The sequence below is a fragment of the Rhinopithecus bieti genome, unplaced genomic scaffold (genome assembly GCF_001698545.2).
Source record: "Rhinopithecus bieti isolate Rb0 unplaced genomic scaffold, ASM169854v2 scaffold_5023, whole genome shotgun sequence".
In the NCBI taxonomy this organism is placed as follows: Eukaryota; Metazoa; Chordata; class Mammalia; order Primates; family Cercopithecidae; genus Rhinopithecus; species Rhinopithecus bieti.
Window position 1 is genome coordinate 2120149 of NW_016805223.1, and position 17774 is coordinate 2137922.

Sequence of the window (17774 nt, forward strand, 5' to 3'; positions counted from 1 at the left end):
CACTGGGGCCTATCATGGGGAGGGGGGAGGAGGGAGGGATTGCATTGGGGAGTTATACATGATATAAATGATGAATTGATGGGTGCTGACGAGTTGATGGGTGCAGCACACCAACATGGCATAAGTATACATATGTAACAAACCTGCACGTTATGCACATGTACCCTAGAACTTAAAGTATAAAAAAAAAAAAAATCACTTCTCTTCTCTTTATTATCTCCAAGCAGCAATATTAATTAATCACTAGGCCACCTTAATTTAGGGATTTTTTTTTCCAAGTGTCATATGCTGAATATGTGGTTTTCAGTCATAACCATCATCATACAACTGTAGCAACAATTTACTACAAGGAAGACAGGGATCAATCACAGATGATAGATATTTTATTATAATTTCTTGTTCTTGACCTCTTATACCCAGAAAAATCCATGGCCTAGATTTATACACCTTCTGATTAATAAGAATTAGGGTAATTATTCAACACAAAACATAGAATAATTGTTGTAGCACATCTATTGTCTGCCTAATCTTGTTTTTTTCTAAAATATTACACTGAAAAGGTCTACTGAAATCCAAGTGCTCATCAATGAAAACCACACAAGTTGGCTAATCTATCTTATCTTTTACAAGCATGGAAGTTCATTTATCTCTATGTCATAGCATGTTTAGAGACTCTTCTGATTAAGAAAATACTGTGATAAAAATTATCATGAATTTGATGAACTTACTAAAATTAATGTATATTTTATTCATCTCTATTATTGAAAAATTATACATATATAGATTATTTCTACAGTCTCTAGAGTCTAGCTAATATTCAATACTCAGATGGCTTTGAGAGTGCTTTGCAATAATTCTGAGACATGACCAAGGTGTTGGGAATCGCTGTGCTAATGCATTTATTTGTCATGTCAGAATAAATATGCTGTGTCAGAATTTGAGTATGATGCCAGATTGTGAATGTTTCTTTGTGAGGATTAATATGATTAAAATTCCATTAAACATGAACATGGGTTCCTGTTCCTCCCCAGGTCCTTGAAATATCAATTAAAAAATCTAAATGTTTTACTTACCCATCATGTTGTACAGGCTCTGTGGGGCAAACTGCCTTGGCATTTTCTGAATTGCTTCCTTGTATACACTAAGGGCTTCCTAATTTATAAAACAAAAAAAGAGATAAATCATCACTAAAGTGCAGGGATCGTCATAGAAAATAAGATAATAACGTTCTTCCAAAGTTAAAACCATCCACTGCTATTTCTAAATGGTTCACTAGAGGAAAATAATTGAGCTGTCCTTTTGTGACATACTATCTCAATTCCACCAATGAAAATACTCAGCCCAGTCAGTGAAGAATGCCATAACTTAACGAGGCGTTGAATGTTAGCAATAGTCTTTTAATACAAATTTTCGAGTTCATAAAGATTACTCAACTAAAAAACTAAAAAAAATATATATTTGAAAGTTATCCATTAGTCATCTAAAGTGCATAATTACTTTAAGTCAGGAAACCTGGTAGGATCTATATATAATGCCAGCTAACAAATCTTCCAGCTCTTGAGACCCAGTGAAATTACTAAATGTAATTATTTTAAAAGTTGTATCTTCATCCTTATACTACAGTTTTAATACATTGCGTAAGAGTACGTGAGTGGGAGGGCAGGGGAAAGCAGTTTGAAGGAGAGAGAGGGGCAATGAGGAACTCATGCAAGCAGGCTTCCAGGAAAGGAGGACCAGTCTGGGTCACCTCCTAACTTACTGTGTAACATCCTGTTACACCACTGATTCTTTTCTCTCAGTTAAGAAATAATAAAATTAAATTTTATTTCATAGTAGTTTTTTTAAAGAATTAAGAGAAATGGGTGGCATTTATGTCAAATCACTTCCTTAACATACAAAATACAAAGAAAGTATTTTTTAAAATCTCAAACACTGGCTATAGGGTAACAATTATAGAAACTGTGTCTTGGATCATCAAACCAAAGAAACGGTGAGCAAAGAAGCTCGAGAAACATTTCATGTTATTTCCCCAATCTTGAACAATCACAATACATATTGACATACCATAATTGCTCTGAGAAACTCACAGGAAAGAAATCTATTAAATTTTATTTAGCAGAAGCTTTTTCTAAACAAATTTGATCAAAAAACCCTTCTAATGTCACCATGTATTAGTTTTTCAAAGGACAATAGTTTAATGTGTATACATATTAGTTGTTGAAAGGACACAGGCTCTGAAAAGAGGCTGTAGGTTAGAAACCACTGAGACTAGATCCAAACAAGGGGGAGGGAAAAGGATAGAGAGGCATTGGCCAGACCTCATAGTGTCCCTGCTCATGATACAGCTTTCCCAGGTTGTACAAACAACTGGTAACAGAGCTCTTGTGTGCATGAGGGTCCTTTAGGTTTTCATCTGGGATCTCAGAACACTTTAAGAATGTCCGTCGGGCTTCGTCCGTCCTTCCTTGGTTCATTAGAATAATACCGGTATTTAAATATGCAGCTGAGGGGGAAAAGTGGAAACAAAAGTGTGAGAAGATGATATACACTGTGAATAAAATAAAGTTTTCTTTGTTTCAATTTCGTTTCTATGGTTTAGTGCTCATTAAAAAAGAAAAAAGTACTTAAGCCACAAATACTCATGGGATCAATAACGGTAGTAGAAGCTGCAAATATCACTGCAAAACATATGAAATAGTCTCTGCCAGCAAGCACTTCCAAATATTTTAAGCTTAAAATCTAGTTGAGTAAAAGTTATAGCTATCATAATTTTTTAAATGATCAATGGACATCAAAGTATGATGCAATTGAAAGATATAACTGTTAGAGGTTCATAATTTGATTAGCAAGTATTCAGAAATAAAAGCACCAAGTGTTTTCTCACTGAGGCTGTAAATTAAAGTTAATTTTCAAATATGGAAAGAGGTATTAAAAAAAACTTGAATATTACTTACAAGCCAAGGTAGGCCTGCTCCCAATGGCCAATTTATAATAATGTAGTGCTTCTGAAAACCTGCTGTTCTCCTGGAGAAGTAGCCCTCTGCATGAGAAAAACAGAAATTTAGAGAAAGGACTGTATTATTATAAATAAGGCCACAAATTTTTATTTTATATTCCAAAATAAAACGGTTAACAACGCAGTAAAATGCTAACCTGGTAGTATAAAATAAATTCTAAATATAAGGAAATGATTCCTCAGGAGGGAAAATACTGGGTAGGTATCAATTGCATTTGTGCTGCATTAGAAAGTATTAGGAGGTATTTTCTAAAAGCCTTTAACCACCATTGAACTTTCCCCTTTTCTAGCCGTCTTTTCTCTCCCACTAGAATTACTAACCACCTGGATTTCTTCTTGGAGCATGCACATTTTCCCATCACTTCGGAAAGGAAACTTGTCTAAGGCAGTGAGATATGTATATATGGAAACATGAGATGCCTCTCTCACTAGCTGTGTTACTTGGGAAATATTGGTGCTTGGCTGCCTGCAAGGAAAAAGGTAGTCTGGCTCAATAGCAAAAAGAGAGAGTTTAATCAGATGCCAAAAAAGAACAACAAAAAAGACTGAAAGCTATCCACATCATCCTTTTCTTGATATTTGGATTTAGTTTAATAAGATTGGATTTCAGAACACTGCAAATTTCAGTTCACTGTTCTGAAAAACATCTTTCTCTGCAGACCCCAAGAATCCATAGGCTTTCTTAGAAGGCGCTAAGGTAGTAACTGCATGTAACATCTCAGCCATGCCAGAACCCACCCTCATGACCGAATGAAATCAATTACAGGCATGCCTATGAAAACAAGGTGTTGGAGAATTGAACTAAGTTCAAAAAGCTCGCACAGAGGGCTTTTTGGCCTATCCCCATTCTCTTGTAATCAGTAAGTATCTTACAGACATTCCGCACATCTATTGAGCCTGAATACTGTTGTTATCATCTCAAATTGCAGATTCAACTTGGCAGCTGCTGAGGTCTTTGAAAGGCTGGTAAAACAGAGGTCAGAGAAAAGAGAAGGCTGCTAATAAAAACTTATCCTGTTAAGCATTTTAAAATACATTATCTGTCCGGGCGCGGTGGCTCAAGCCTGTAATCCCAGCACTTTGGGAGGCTGAGACGGGCGGATCACGAGGTCAGGAGATCGAGACCATCCTGGCTAACATGGTGAAACCCCGTCTCTACTAAAAAATACAAAAAACTAGACGGGCGAGATGGCGGGCGCCTGTAGTCCCAGCTACTCCGGAGGCTGAGGCAGAAGAATGGCATAAACCCGGGAGGCGGAGCTTGCAGTGAGCTGAGATCCGGCCACTGCACTCCAGCCTGGGCGACAGAGAGAGACTCCGCCTCAAAAAATATTAAAAAATAAAAAAATAAAAAAATAAAATAAAATACATTATTTAATAAGAATCTTGGTAAAATATTTAAAATTAAAGAATGCTCAGTTGTATCAAAAGCATATATTAACAACTTCATTATTTCTCATAGTTGCTAAAAAGTCATCTGAATAAAGAATTCCCAAACACATTAAGATCACTTTCACATATATATATTTCTATTAAAAAATTTGAACGACAGTTAATTTGATCATGAAATTAATATGCTATGCTGTCAAGTGTACTTGTCTGCTGCTAGGAATAAGAGAATAAAGCTTCCTGCAGTAGTCAAGTATTTGTGGAAATGGTCAGTTTTATTCAAACATGGGCAAAATTGATAAAGAGGATGAACAAATTTTTAAAAAGGAATATTCTTTATGACAATAATTTTATTGACATAATGCTTTCCCATTAATTAAACTCATACATATTAGCTAACTTCTGAAACTTATCTACAACCTTAAATGTCTTCATGGCTTTGCTTTAAAATTCAGATAGAGAAAAAAAGAATTCAGATAAAGAGGTGCATCTCCTTTGATAGAAGGCTAAGGGCACGAGGGGAGAAATATCATCGAGATATTTAATTCTATTTTTTCTAGCTTTTTTAGAAATTAAAATCCTTCAATCAACCCCTCTTTGTCCCAGTATCTTCAGCTGCTTTTACCATACAGTTTTCTTAAGATTACAAAAATGTTCATGTACCTCTTAGACACAGGAGAAGAAAATACCCGTATAACCTTTATTCTTTCTTGTATCCACCTCTAACTATTGCTTATGACTGTTCTTCCTTTCAAAGCCAGATTTTCTTTAAGAATGGTCTGTGCTGTGTATGACCAATTTCCCAATCCCATTTACCCCTAAATCCTGTTTAGATTCCCTTCCCAGAATTCCCCTGAAATGTCCTATTAAATTTCTACCAATTATCAGACCCCCAAAATAGTGCACTTATGTCAAACTCCACTCAATATTACACCTCAGACTACTGAATTCATCTTCCTTTCTGAAATTCTGTATGTCCTGGGCTCCTGAGAGACCAGTCTTCTTGAGAACTTCCTACACAGAATGAAAAAGAAAATGTCTCTTTATTCATGAACTCCTTTAAAAGCAGTTGGTGTTTTACAGGATTTTGTGCTTGTCTCTAGGAATCAATAAATACTCTACATGGATAAATAGAGTCTCTGCATGACATCATGCATAAATGTGGTTCATGTATATGCTGTCTGCTCACAATTTTGAAAAAATGATCTCCCTCCTGACATCAAGATCTGCTTTCAAAAGCTGAGCCACATCAAGATAGAGGCTCACTGAAACTTCAAAATCAATACCTCCAAACTGTGAAATCAGTATCTCCCACCGAAAAATAAATAAATGAAATAAATAAAATCGGGTAAAAATCTTTGTAATTAACACAAACTCCAGTTGCTAAAATGAGAAACCTGATTATCACTCTTAGGTCTTCACTTATCCTCACAATTCCATGTTTTGTCTCCTAAGTCCACCTATTCTTATTTTCTAAGGCTCTTTACTCTGCCCCTCAAGGTTTATCTTTATGGCTCTGTCAGAGTCCTTTTTATCTTATCTGTCACCTGAATAACAGCAATAGCCCACTAATTAGTCTCCACATAATTACAATCCTAAAGGGCAAATATGCTATTAGGCTAGATGGAATGAACATGAAGGGAATGAGCACATATCTCTGACAATGTACCTAAAGCTCATAAACCTTGAAAACTGATGTACTTAGCCTCATGGGATTCCCAATGTTGACAGACTATCTTCCTGTCATTTTCCAATTCATAAAATATACAAAGACGGAAAAAAAAGATAAATAGTGTAATAACCACACTGGGACAAACGTGTTCTGCCTGCCTTATTCTTGTGGGGAGGGGGCGGATCCTAGTCACTCAGAGGAATTCAGCAAGTCATTTCCAGGAATATATATATACTGTGAGTCTTTGAATTAGAATATCATCATCCTCTATATAATCTGAATAAAGTTAGCAATGGAGTGAGTTCAAGACAGATGACTATTGTGACTGATTTCTTATGGGCTAAGGATTTAATTGAGCATTAACTATATCCAAGAAAGGATGTTGCAAATGTGAACAAAACAGAGTTGCACTCGCCTATGGATGCAAAATCTACTGAGGAAGATGAATAAGAAAACAAAGGGTGTAGACAATTACTGTACTAGAGGGCAGAGGACCACCACTGCCCAGTCCAGGAATGGACAAGGAAAAGTCTGGAGTCCAAATAATACTGGCAGATGCTGAAAGCACGCCATAGTAAAAAGAGTTGCTCCACATTACAAAGGGAGAAAGAGAGGCTCAGAGAATTAACCAACTCCCTCTAGTTATTATGATTAATAAGAGGCAAAGCCAGAATTAGAACAGTTTCCGATACTAAATCTAATGCTCTTTCTAGAAGAAAAAGAGAAAAGAGATGAAATAGTTCAATTCCAGGTACATGTGTGCTCGGTTATATTTCTTTTTGCTGTAAAACTTTCCAAATTTTATATAATGTTAATTTGTGTTGATACAATGAAAAGGAGTTAAGCGCCATTTTGGAAATTCTGGATAAATTTGGGCCAGTTCTAGCACTGTTATGACTAGGGTTCTGTTAGTGTTGTTTTCCAGCTTGATAAAACCCTTTTTTATTTTATTGATAACATGATAGACAGAAATCCTTCATGTTACAATAGTTACAATAATAATTATAGTGGCAGAGAAACTTATTCAGCACTTAGAATGTATGGAGCATTTTACATACATTAATTTATTATTCAATAATAATCTTAAGAGGTAGGATATTATTACTTTCTTCATTTTGCACATAACGAACCTTGGGCAAGAAAAAGTACGTAGCATACCTAAGGTCAAACAACAGGTAACAAGGTGCCAAAATTCAAGCCTAATAGTCTGGATATAAATGAGGACCTGTAATTTAATAAATCATTCATACTAAAGGCTTTTTATGACTTGTCATGACTGTTTAAAAATGTCATAGTTTGTTTACAGGCAGTTCATGTCCAAATCTTCTGGTTTTATGTATATGAAAACGAGAACACATGAAACTTTTTTTTAAATTAAAAAAACCTGACACCCACATATTTGTTAAAATTTTAATTTAGATTCAAGGGATTCATGCACAGGTCTGTTACATGTATATATTAAGTGATGCTGTGGTTTTGGGTACAATTGATCCTGTCACCCAGGTACCAAGCATAGTACCAATTAGATAATTTTTCAACCATTGCTCCCCTCCCTCTCTGCTCTAGTAATCCCCAGTGTATTTTATTGCCATTTTATGGCCATGAATATCCAACATTTAGCTGCCACTTCCAAGTGAGAACATGCAGTATTTGGTTTTATGTTCCTGCATTGATCTCCTTAGGATAATGGCCTCTAGCTGCATGCATGCTATGGCAAAATATATAATTATATACTTTTTATAGCTGTGTAGTATTCCCTGGTGATTTACCCCCTTTTCTTTACTCAGTCCATCATTAACAGAACCCAGATTGATTCCACAGCTTTGCTATTTTGACTAGTGCTGTAATGAACATGTGAGTGCAGGTGTCTTTTTGATAGAATGATTTATTTTCCTTTGGGTATATAGCCAGTAATAGGACTGCTGGGTCAAATGGTAGTTCTGTTTTAAGTTCTTCAAGAAATCTCCACACTGTTTTTGTAAGTATTCATTGTCTCACCATCATCTATTGTTTCTTTGACTTTTTAAATAATAGCCATTCTGACTGGTGTGAGATGGTACCTCACTGTGGTTTTTGATTTGCATCTCTCTGATGATAAGTGATGCTGAGCATTTTTTCTTATGTTTATTGGCTGCTTTCATGTCTTCTTTTGCAGTGTCTGCTCATTTCTTTCTTTCCTTCCTTCCTTCCTTCCTTCCTTCCTTCCTTCCTTCCTTCCTTCCTTCCTTCCTTCCTTTAATGGCGTTGTATTTTCCTTGTTCAATTATTTACATTCCTCATAGATTCTGGATATTAGACCTCTGTTGGATGCATAGTGAACAAACATCTTCTCCCATTTTGTAGGCTGTCTGTTTACTCTGTTGATAGTTTCTTTTGCTATGCTGAAGCTCTTTACTCTAATTAGGTGCTATTTGTTAATTTTTTGTTTTCGTTGCAATGTCTACTGAGGACTTGGTTAGAAATTCTTTCCCAAGGCTTATGTCCAGAATGGTATCTCTTAGCTTTCCTTCTAGGATTCTTATAGTTTGAGGACTTACATTTAAATATTTAATCCATCTTGAGTTAATTTTTATATATCGTGAAAAGGAGGGATCCAGTTTGATTTCATGCATATGGCTAGCCAGCTATCTCAGCATTATTTATTGAACAGCAAGTCCTTTTCTCATTGCTTATTTTGGTGAAATTTGTCGAAGATCAGATGGCTGTAGATGTGAGACTTTCTGGATTCCAGATTCTGTTCCACTGGTCCATGTGTCTGACTTTGTGTCAGTACCATGCTGTTTTGGTTATGGCAGCCTTATAGTAGAGTTTTAGGTTGAATAATGCAATGCCTCCGTGTTTGTTCTTTATGCTTAGAATTACTTGGGCTATTCAGGCACTTTTTTGGTTCCATATATTAAAATAGTGTTTTTCTAATTCTGTGAAAACTGACATTGGTAGTTTGATAGAAATAACATTGAATCTGTAAATTGCTTTGGGCAGTATGGCCACTTTAATAATATTGATTCTTCCAAATCATGAGCATGGAATGTTTTTCTGTAGTTTGTGTCATCTGTGATTTCCTTCAGCAGTGTTTTATAGTTTTACTTGTAGAGATCTTTCACCTCTTTGGTTAGAAATATTCCTATTTTTGTGTGTATGGCTATTGTAAATGGGACTGCATTCTTTATTTTGTTCTCAGCTTGAATATTATTCATGTATAGAAATGCTACTGACTGTTTTACATCAATTTTTATATCATGAAACTTTACTGAAGTCATTTATCAGTTCCAGGAGCCTTTTGGCAGAGTCTTTAGGGTTTTCTGAGTATAGACCATTATCATCAGTAAAGAGTTAGTTTGACTTCTCTTCCTACTTGGAGGCCTTTTATTTCTTTCTCTTGCCTAATTGGTCCGGCTAGGAGTTCCAGTACTATGTTGAACAGGAGTGGTGACAGACAGCATCTTTTCTTATTCCAATTCTCAAAGAGAATGCTTCCAGGTTTTCTCCATTTAGTATGATGTTGGCTGTGGATGTGTCAAAGATGGTTCTTAATATGTTGAGGTTTGTTCCCTCAATGCCTAATTTCTTGAGGGTTTTATTATAAAGGGCTGATAAATTTTATTGAAAGTTTTCTCTGCATATACTGAGATAATCATATAAATTTAGTTTTTAATTTTACTTATGTGGTAAATCACATTTTTTGATTTGCACATGTTGACCAACCTTGCATCCCAGGAATGAAGCTTACTTGATCGTGGCAAGTTACCTTTTTAATCTGCTGCACAATTTCAGTTTACTAGTATTTTACTGAGGATTTTTTTGTCTATGTTCATTAGGGATATTGGTCAGCAGTTTGCTTTAGTTTTTTTCTTTCTTTCTTTTTTTTTTTTTTTGAGACAGACTCTTGCTTCATCACCTAGGATGGAGTACATACAGTGTTGTGATCATAGCTCACAGAAGCCTTCATTTTCCATACTCAAGTGATCCTCCTGCCTCAGTAGCTGGGGCTACAGGTGTGTGCTACCACACCTAGGTAAACTTTTTGATTTTCAGTAGAGATGAGATCTTGAGGTATTGTTCAGGCTTGTCTTGAACAACTGAGGGCAAGCAATCCTCTCACCTTGCCTTGCTAATGTATCAGGATTGCAGGCATGAGCCGTTGTGCCCAGCCTGGTTTTCTTCCTTGTGTCTTTGCCAGGTTTTGGTATCAGGGTGATGCTGGCTTCATAGAATGAGTCAGGGAGGAGTTCTTCCTCCTTGATTTTTTTTTTTTTTTTTTTTGGATAGTTTTAGCAGAATTAGTACCAGCTCTTTGTACATCTGATAGAATTTAGCTGTGACTCTATCTGGTCCAGTGCTATCTGGTAGGTAAGCTTTTGTTTTTTTGTCTTTTTCTTTTTTTTTTTTTTTTTTTTTTTTGTTTTAATTACTGATTCAATTTCTAAAGTCAGCATTAGTCTGTTCAGTGTTTTTATTTCTTCCAGGTTCAATCTTGTGAAACACACCAGGAATTTATCCATTTCCTCTGGATTTTCTGGTTTGCGTGCATAGAAGCATTCATAATAATCTCTGAGGATCTTTTATATTTCTTTGAGATCAATTGTAATGTCATCTTTGTTATTTCTGATTGTGCTTATTTGTATTCTGTACCAACCAAATATCATCCCTCTTTTTTGTCTTTGTTAATCTCTCTAGTGGTCTATAGATCTTTATCCTTTAAAAAAACCAACTTTGGGGTTCACTGATTTTGTTTCAATTTTGGGGTCTCAAATTCATTCAGGTCTGTTTTGACTTCTGTTATTTCCTTTCTTCTTCTGCCTTTGCAGTTAGCTTGCTCATGTTTTTCTAGTTTAGGTGTGAAGTTAGATCGTTAATTTAAAATCTTCCTAGACTTTTGAGGGAGGCATTTGGGACTATGAACTTTCCTCTTAACACTGATTTTGCTGTATTCCAGAGACTTTAGATTGTTGTGTCTCTGTTTTCATTTACTTAAAAACATTTTGATTTCTGTTTTAATTTCGTTGTTTACCCAAAAGTCATTCAGGAGCAACTTGCTTGATTTCCATGTAATACTGTGGTTTTGAGAGAACTCCTTGGAAATGATTTTTATTTTTATTCCAAGAGTGGTCCAAGAGTGTGGGTGGTATGATTTCAGTTTTCTTTTTAATTTCGTGAGATTACACATCGATTACATGACCAAGCATGTAGTCGATCTTGGGTGATGTTCCATGTACAGATGAGAAGAATGTATATTGGGTGGTTTATTGGTATTCTATAGATAGCTATCAGTTCAGTTGGTCCAGTGTCGAATCTAAGTCCAGAATTTATTAGTTTTCTGCCTCAATGATCTAACATTATCAGTGGGGTGCTGAAGTCCCCCACTATTATTGTGTGGCTATGTCTTTTTGTAGGCATAAAAGTACTTGTTTCATGAATGTGGGTATTCCAATATGGAAGGCATACATATTTAGGATAGTTAAGTCTTCTTGTTGAATTGAACACTTTATCATTATGGAATGCCCTTCTTTGTACTTTTTTTTTTACTTATGCTCATTTAAAGTCTGTTTTACCTGGTCAGGTGCAGTGGCTCATGCCTGTAATCCCAGCAATTTGGGAGGCAAAGGCGGGTGGATCACCTGCGGTCAGGTGTTCAAGACCAGTCTGGCCAACATGGTGAAACTCCATCTCTACTAAAAATACAAAAATTAGCCAGGCATGGTGGTGGGCGCCTATAATCCTAGCTACTTGGGAGGGAGGCTGAGGCAGGAGAATCACCTGAACCTGGGAGATGGAGGTTGCAGTGAGCTGAGACCACACCATTGCACTCTAACCTGGGTGACATCGACTCTGTCTCAAATAAACAAAGTAAGTCTGTTTTATCTGATAGAAGAATAGTGATTCTTGCTCTTCGTTGTTTTCTGTTTGCATACTACATCTTTCTCCAACCCTTTACTATGAGCCTGTGGGTATCATATTATGTGTGAGATGTGTCTCTTGAAGACAGCAGACATATTTTTTTTTATTCTGCTTGCTACTCTGTGCCTCTTAAGTGGAGCGTTTAGACAATTTACATTCATGATTAATATTAATATGTGAGGTTTTGATCCTATCATGAAGTTATTAGTTTTTTGCTTTGTAGTTTCTATTGTGTGGTTGTTTTATAGGGTCTATGGGCTATATACTTAAGTGTGTTTTTGTGGTATCAGGTATCATTCTTTTGTTTCTGTGTTTAGAACTCAAGGATATCACATAAGGTTGACATAGTGGAAGAACATATTTTAATATGGCAGTAAGTCCATATCATACAGAGTTGCCTGGAAATTAAGAAAATCAGGCCATGCTATATATTAGTGTGAATTTAAAGTGCCTTTTGGGGAGAAGTTGAAAAAAAAAAACACTTCCAGTCTCTTAAATTAAAAGTAGTAGGGTCAATTTTGTATATCTATGTGTAGATGGATATATTACAGCATTTTTAAAAGAATATTTTCCTTCTCAGATTTCTCCTCTAATGATTTATCTTTTAGAACAACAGACAGTGAAATTAAGCAGCCAGTGATGAAAAAAATAATTGGGGAAAGAGAAAGAATCAGTATTTGCTTTTGTCAAAGAAAGAAAATGCACCTGGACATATGAACTACTGCTATTTCTAGGACCTAAATTCTAGAAAATCATGTTACTTAAAAAATAAATAAATAAATAATAACAAAATGTTCTCTTTTAAATCCTTTTAGCCTTTTTTCGTTTTTTGCCTGATCATGAGCACATGTTCTAGTAATACTGCATGTGTAGTATTTCTTTTCCCTAGGAACATTTTGCCCATCTTTTCTCCCATCTCCCCTAACAACCCTGTCTTTGTCTAAGATACTACTTTATGAAATCACAATAATCTGGACACTTGATTAATGAAGAACAGTCAAACCCACAATAACAGTGGACTGGACAGAGTTGAACACAAACATTAAATGTAAATAGACATATGGATCCCTAGGTGATCCTAAACATTGACAGAGAAAGAAGAGGAACATTTATTTAGCACAGTGATTCTCAAATCAGGAAATCAGGACTTTCCCCACCCCCCGCCCCAGGGTATATTTGGCAATGTCTGGAGACATTTATGCTTGTCACAACTTGGGGAATGTAACTGGCATTTAGTGGGTAGAGTCCAGGAATGCTTTTAAACATCTTACAAGGCACAGAACAGTCTTCCACAGCAAAGAATAACCCAGTCCAAATCGTCAACAGCACGAAAGTTGAAAAACCATGATTAGAATTTCTTATCAACTAACTACAATACATTTTTTCAGAAAATAAAGTCCTGTGTCTCTTCTAATCACACACACCAACTATACAAGAAGATAGACTACACGAAAGCAAATTAAAAGGATTAAATTATTTTTCATTAAAAAGTCTAACCTACCATTTCTACTATTTTCACAAAAAAGGTAAAATAAAATGAAATTTTCTAAAATTAAAAGAAAAGCATGCCCTTTCCTACTTCTGACAATACATCTGACGAAATTGTCAGTGCCTCTTTGTAGTAAGACTGCCTTCTAGATAGAACTGTCAAAACATCCAAATCCTTAAGTAAAGTGGCCTTTTGCCTCTTGTTCTAACAAAGGTCTTAAAAAGTGGTTGAAATCTGAGAGATTCAAGTGTGGGTATGAATAAAGCACATTAGGAGATGAAAGTATGCTTTTCAAGAGTACATATTTCAGTAACAAAGCTGATGTCCCTGCAATACGCAAGGGAAACAGGATCCTGCTTAACATGGAATCATACACCTTCAAAACCAGGGAAATACTGAAGGATAAACAGTTTCTTTCTTGCTTTGATTTCATTAAAGTGTAATGTGCAGCACTCTTACAATACATTAAACAGTGACAACAAGCTTACCAAATAATGAATACATAATTTTTCAGTGAATTGTCTCATGGTGAAGACAGACAAGCAAACAATCACAATACTGTGTAAAGAGGGTCATGATAAAATGTAAGGTGTTTTGGGAACCCATGAAAGGAACACCTACCCAAGAGAACAGCTGAGGTGAAGTTCCTAGAGAAGACGAGAAAAAAAAAGGACCAAGTCAGGAACGCAGACAAGAGCATTCCAGACAGATCAAGCCATGTGTATGAAAACTCAAGAGTTATAGAGGATAGCATTGTTGACCTAACAATAGCAATAATAACAGGCTTCATGAAAATAAAATGACATAATCGATGTAGGAAGCATTTGGGAAACTAAAAAACTAAGACGACTGAAAATTAGGACTATATTAACAAGAATGAGTTTCAGTAATAGTTTTGCTATTCCCTGGACAAAAAAAAAAAAAAAAAAAAAAAAAAAAAAAAAAAAAAAAAAAAAAAATACTTAATCAAAATAAGTCAGATAACGTATATAGGCAATGATTCACAAAATATTTTTAATGTCCAGTTATTTAAAAAAAGTTTCATTTTAAACTAAAAGATGTTTCTGAATTTTTCATTTGATCGTCCATTTAACACACGTAAAGGATTTTGAAACTAAAGGGTTTATTTATTTATTTTTTTCCCTCAGAGATAATACATAAACTTTAGATATTCACATTTTTTCCTAAGGTTATTCATGCATTTGAAATTTGCAAACTGAAATGAACCAACATTGGTTGCAGTCATATTTGAACTTTGCATTAATCCAAATTTCCTAATCAAATTTGCTTATTTAGCTAATGGCTTTAGTAATGAGATTTTACATAATTTAACGGTTAAATATGATTACAGATGCATTTACTCACTTTTTTCAAGAATTATGCTTAGTTTTAGGCAACATTTATAATATGACACTTGGAAAAATAAATCTTTAATCTCCATCATTCAACAGAATTGATAATTTAATAGCACGGTACACTCATAAAACACAAATGCTCCCAAATCTTGTTTGATAAAATAGATATAAGGCAAAATTCTCAAGTGACTACACTGGCAATAAATGGAATTAAATTCAAAATCCTTTTTAAATTCACTTACTGTAAATAAGTTGCTACTACTTGAATTAATTACAGTAATTCCAAAATTTAGAGAGACATAAGAGCTTAGGAATTAAGTACCTAATAAACACTAGCCACTGTGTTGGAACTGAAAACATAAAAAGAACCATGATCAAACATGCAGCCAGGTTTGGTCATGTGACAAGCAGCACAAGAATCCTGCACTGCTTTAGGGAATAACCTGAAAGGAGTGAGAGTATTTCCTCCCTTACCCCACCTCTTTGCTGCTAGCTATAAGGTAGAAGTCCTGTGTTGAGGGAGGTAGAGGTCAAACTAAAACCAAAACAAGCCCTGGAAACTGAACCCTTGATAAAAATGTCCAACCAGCAGGGACTGCATATCTCTGAACTTCCCTTTTTTAAGCCAGATTTTAAAAATGTGTAACTAGTATAAGCCGCTGTTATTTTCGGTTTCTTATCACTTGCCAACCAACCTCTTCACAACTGACAAAATGCCATATGCATTATTCGTGTTTTTAAAAATGTATAATGCTGCCAGGTGTGGTGGCTCATGGCTATAATCCCAGCACTTTGGGAGGCTGAAGTGGATAGATCACCTGAGGTCAGGAGTTTGAGACCAGCCTGGCCAAGATGGTGAAACCTCGTCTCTACTAAAAACAAACAAACAAAAAATACCACACACAAAAATTAGCAGGGCATGCTGGCATGTGCTTGTAGTTCCAGCGACTAGGGAGGCTGGGGCAGGAGAATCACCTGAACCAAGGAGACAGATGTTGCAATGAGCTGAGATTGCACCACTGCACTTGAGCCTGGGCAACAAAGCAAGACTCCATCTCAAACAAACAAACCCATAAATACGTGTGTGTGTGTGTGTGTGTGTGTGTGTGTGTGTATGTTATAAAATATGTAACATCAAATATAGCTTTCATAGAGAAATTTTAATAAAAACTTCCTTTAATTACATTTGAATAAATACAAAGTATGAGCTGTCTGGTTTTGAGTGATAACCAGATTAGTCAACTGCCAAGAATAAAACTTAGAACTAAAATAGTTAATTAAAATTAAATAATTACCACAGCTCAAGGAGGCCAGCCTGCCTCTGTAGACTCCTCTGCAGGGAACAGGGCATAGCTAAACAAAAAGCAGCAGAAACCTTGGCAGAAGTAAATGCCCCTGTCTGATAGCTGTGAAGAGAGCAGTGGATCTCTCAGCATGGAGGTTGAGATCTGAGAATGGACAAACTGCCTTCTCAAGTGGGTCCCTGACCCCTGAGTAGCCTAACTGGGAGACATCACCCACTAGGTGCAGACTGACATCTCACACCTCACACAGCAGGGTACACCCCTGAGACAAAGCTTCCAGAGCAAGAATCAGACAGCAACACTTGCTGTTCAGCAATATTCTGTCTTCTGCAGCCTCCGCTGCTGATACCCAGGCAAATAGGGTCTGGAGTGGGTATCAAGCAAAATCCAACAGGCCTACAGCTGAAGGTCCTGACTATTAGAAGGAAAACTAACAAACAGAAAGGACACCCACACCAAAACCCCATCAGTACGTCACCATCATCAAAGACCAAAGGCAGATAAAACCACAAAGAGGGGGAAAAAGCAGTGCAGAAAAGCTGGAAATTCAAAAAATCAGAGCGCATCTCCCCTTCCAAAGGAACGCAGCTCATCGTCAGCAATGGATCAAAGCTGGACAAAGAATGACTTTGAGGAGTTGAGAGAAGAAGGCTTCAGTAGATCAAACTTCTCAGAGCTAAAGGAGAAACTATGTAACCAGTGCAAAGAAACTAAAAACCTTGAAAAAAAAAATGGATGAATGGATAACTAGAATAATCAATGCAGAGAAGACCTTAAAAGAACTGATAGAGATGAAAACCGTAACACAAGAACTACGTGACAAATACACAAGCTTCAGTAACCAACTCAATCAACTGGAAGAAAGAGGATCAGTGATTGAAGATCAAATGAATGAAATGAAGCGAGAAGGGAAGTGTGAAGAAAAGAGTAAAAAGAAATGAACAAAGCCTCCAAGTAGTATAGAATTATGTGAAAAGACCAAAGCTACGTCTGATTGGTGTGCCTGAAAGTGACAGGTCCTATTGTGGGGAGGGATAGCATTAGGAGATATACCTAATGTAAATGACGAGTTAATGGGTGCAGCACACCAACATGGCACATGTATACATATGTAACAAACCTGCACATTGTGCACATGTACCCTAGAACTTAAAGTATAATAATAAAAAAAGAGAATGTAATAAGTGTATGAAATTGGAACTCTTAAATTAAGCTCCTAGACATCAGAGTGGCCACAGATATCACTGTCATTAGAAAAAAGCATTAGAAAAATGCTTAACACGCTTAATTAGAGTTATTAGAAAAATGCTTAACACACTTGGTGCAAAAGGCATAATTGAATACATATTTTAAAATACTGCTACGATATTCCATGTGATTTTTGCATACCACATGTACTGTGAGCAAAATTAAAAGATGTATTCTTTAAAAGGTTAAATTCCAGCCAGGAGTCGTGGCTCACGCCTATAATCCTAGTACTTTGGGAGGCGGAGGCGGGAGAATTGCCTGAGCTCAGGAATTCGAGACTAGCCTGGGCAACATGGTGAAACTCCATCTTTACTAAAATACCACCACCACCATCACCAACAACAACAACAACAACAACAAAAAAAAAAGGTATGGCGGTGGGGGCCTGTAGTCCCAGCTACTC

The 17774-nt window shown here is 36.1% G+C and overlaps 1 protein-coding gene across 6 annotated transcripts in view; it reads right to left on the reverse strand.

Annotated features, from left to right (window-relative positions):
• The window catches only part of TMTC2 (transmembrane O-mannosyltransferase targeting cadherins 2), a 466566-nt gene that overhangs the window by 170442 nt on the left and 278350 nt on the right, over positions 1-17774 (reverse strand). For all 6 annotated transcript variants that reach the window (XM_017871703.1, XM_017871700.1, XM_017871704.1 and 3 more), the window contains 3 exons: positions 2955-3040; positions 2319-2503; positions 1074-1152 (listed from right to left, as the gene is read on the reverse strand). In XM_017871703.1, the coding sequence (XP_017727192.1) occupies positions 1074-1152; positions 2319-2503; positions 2955-3040 (350 nt within the window). The remainder of the gene's footprint in view (positions 1-1073; positions 1153-2318; positions 2504-2954; positions 3041-17774) is intronic.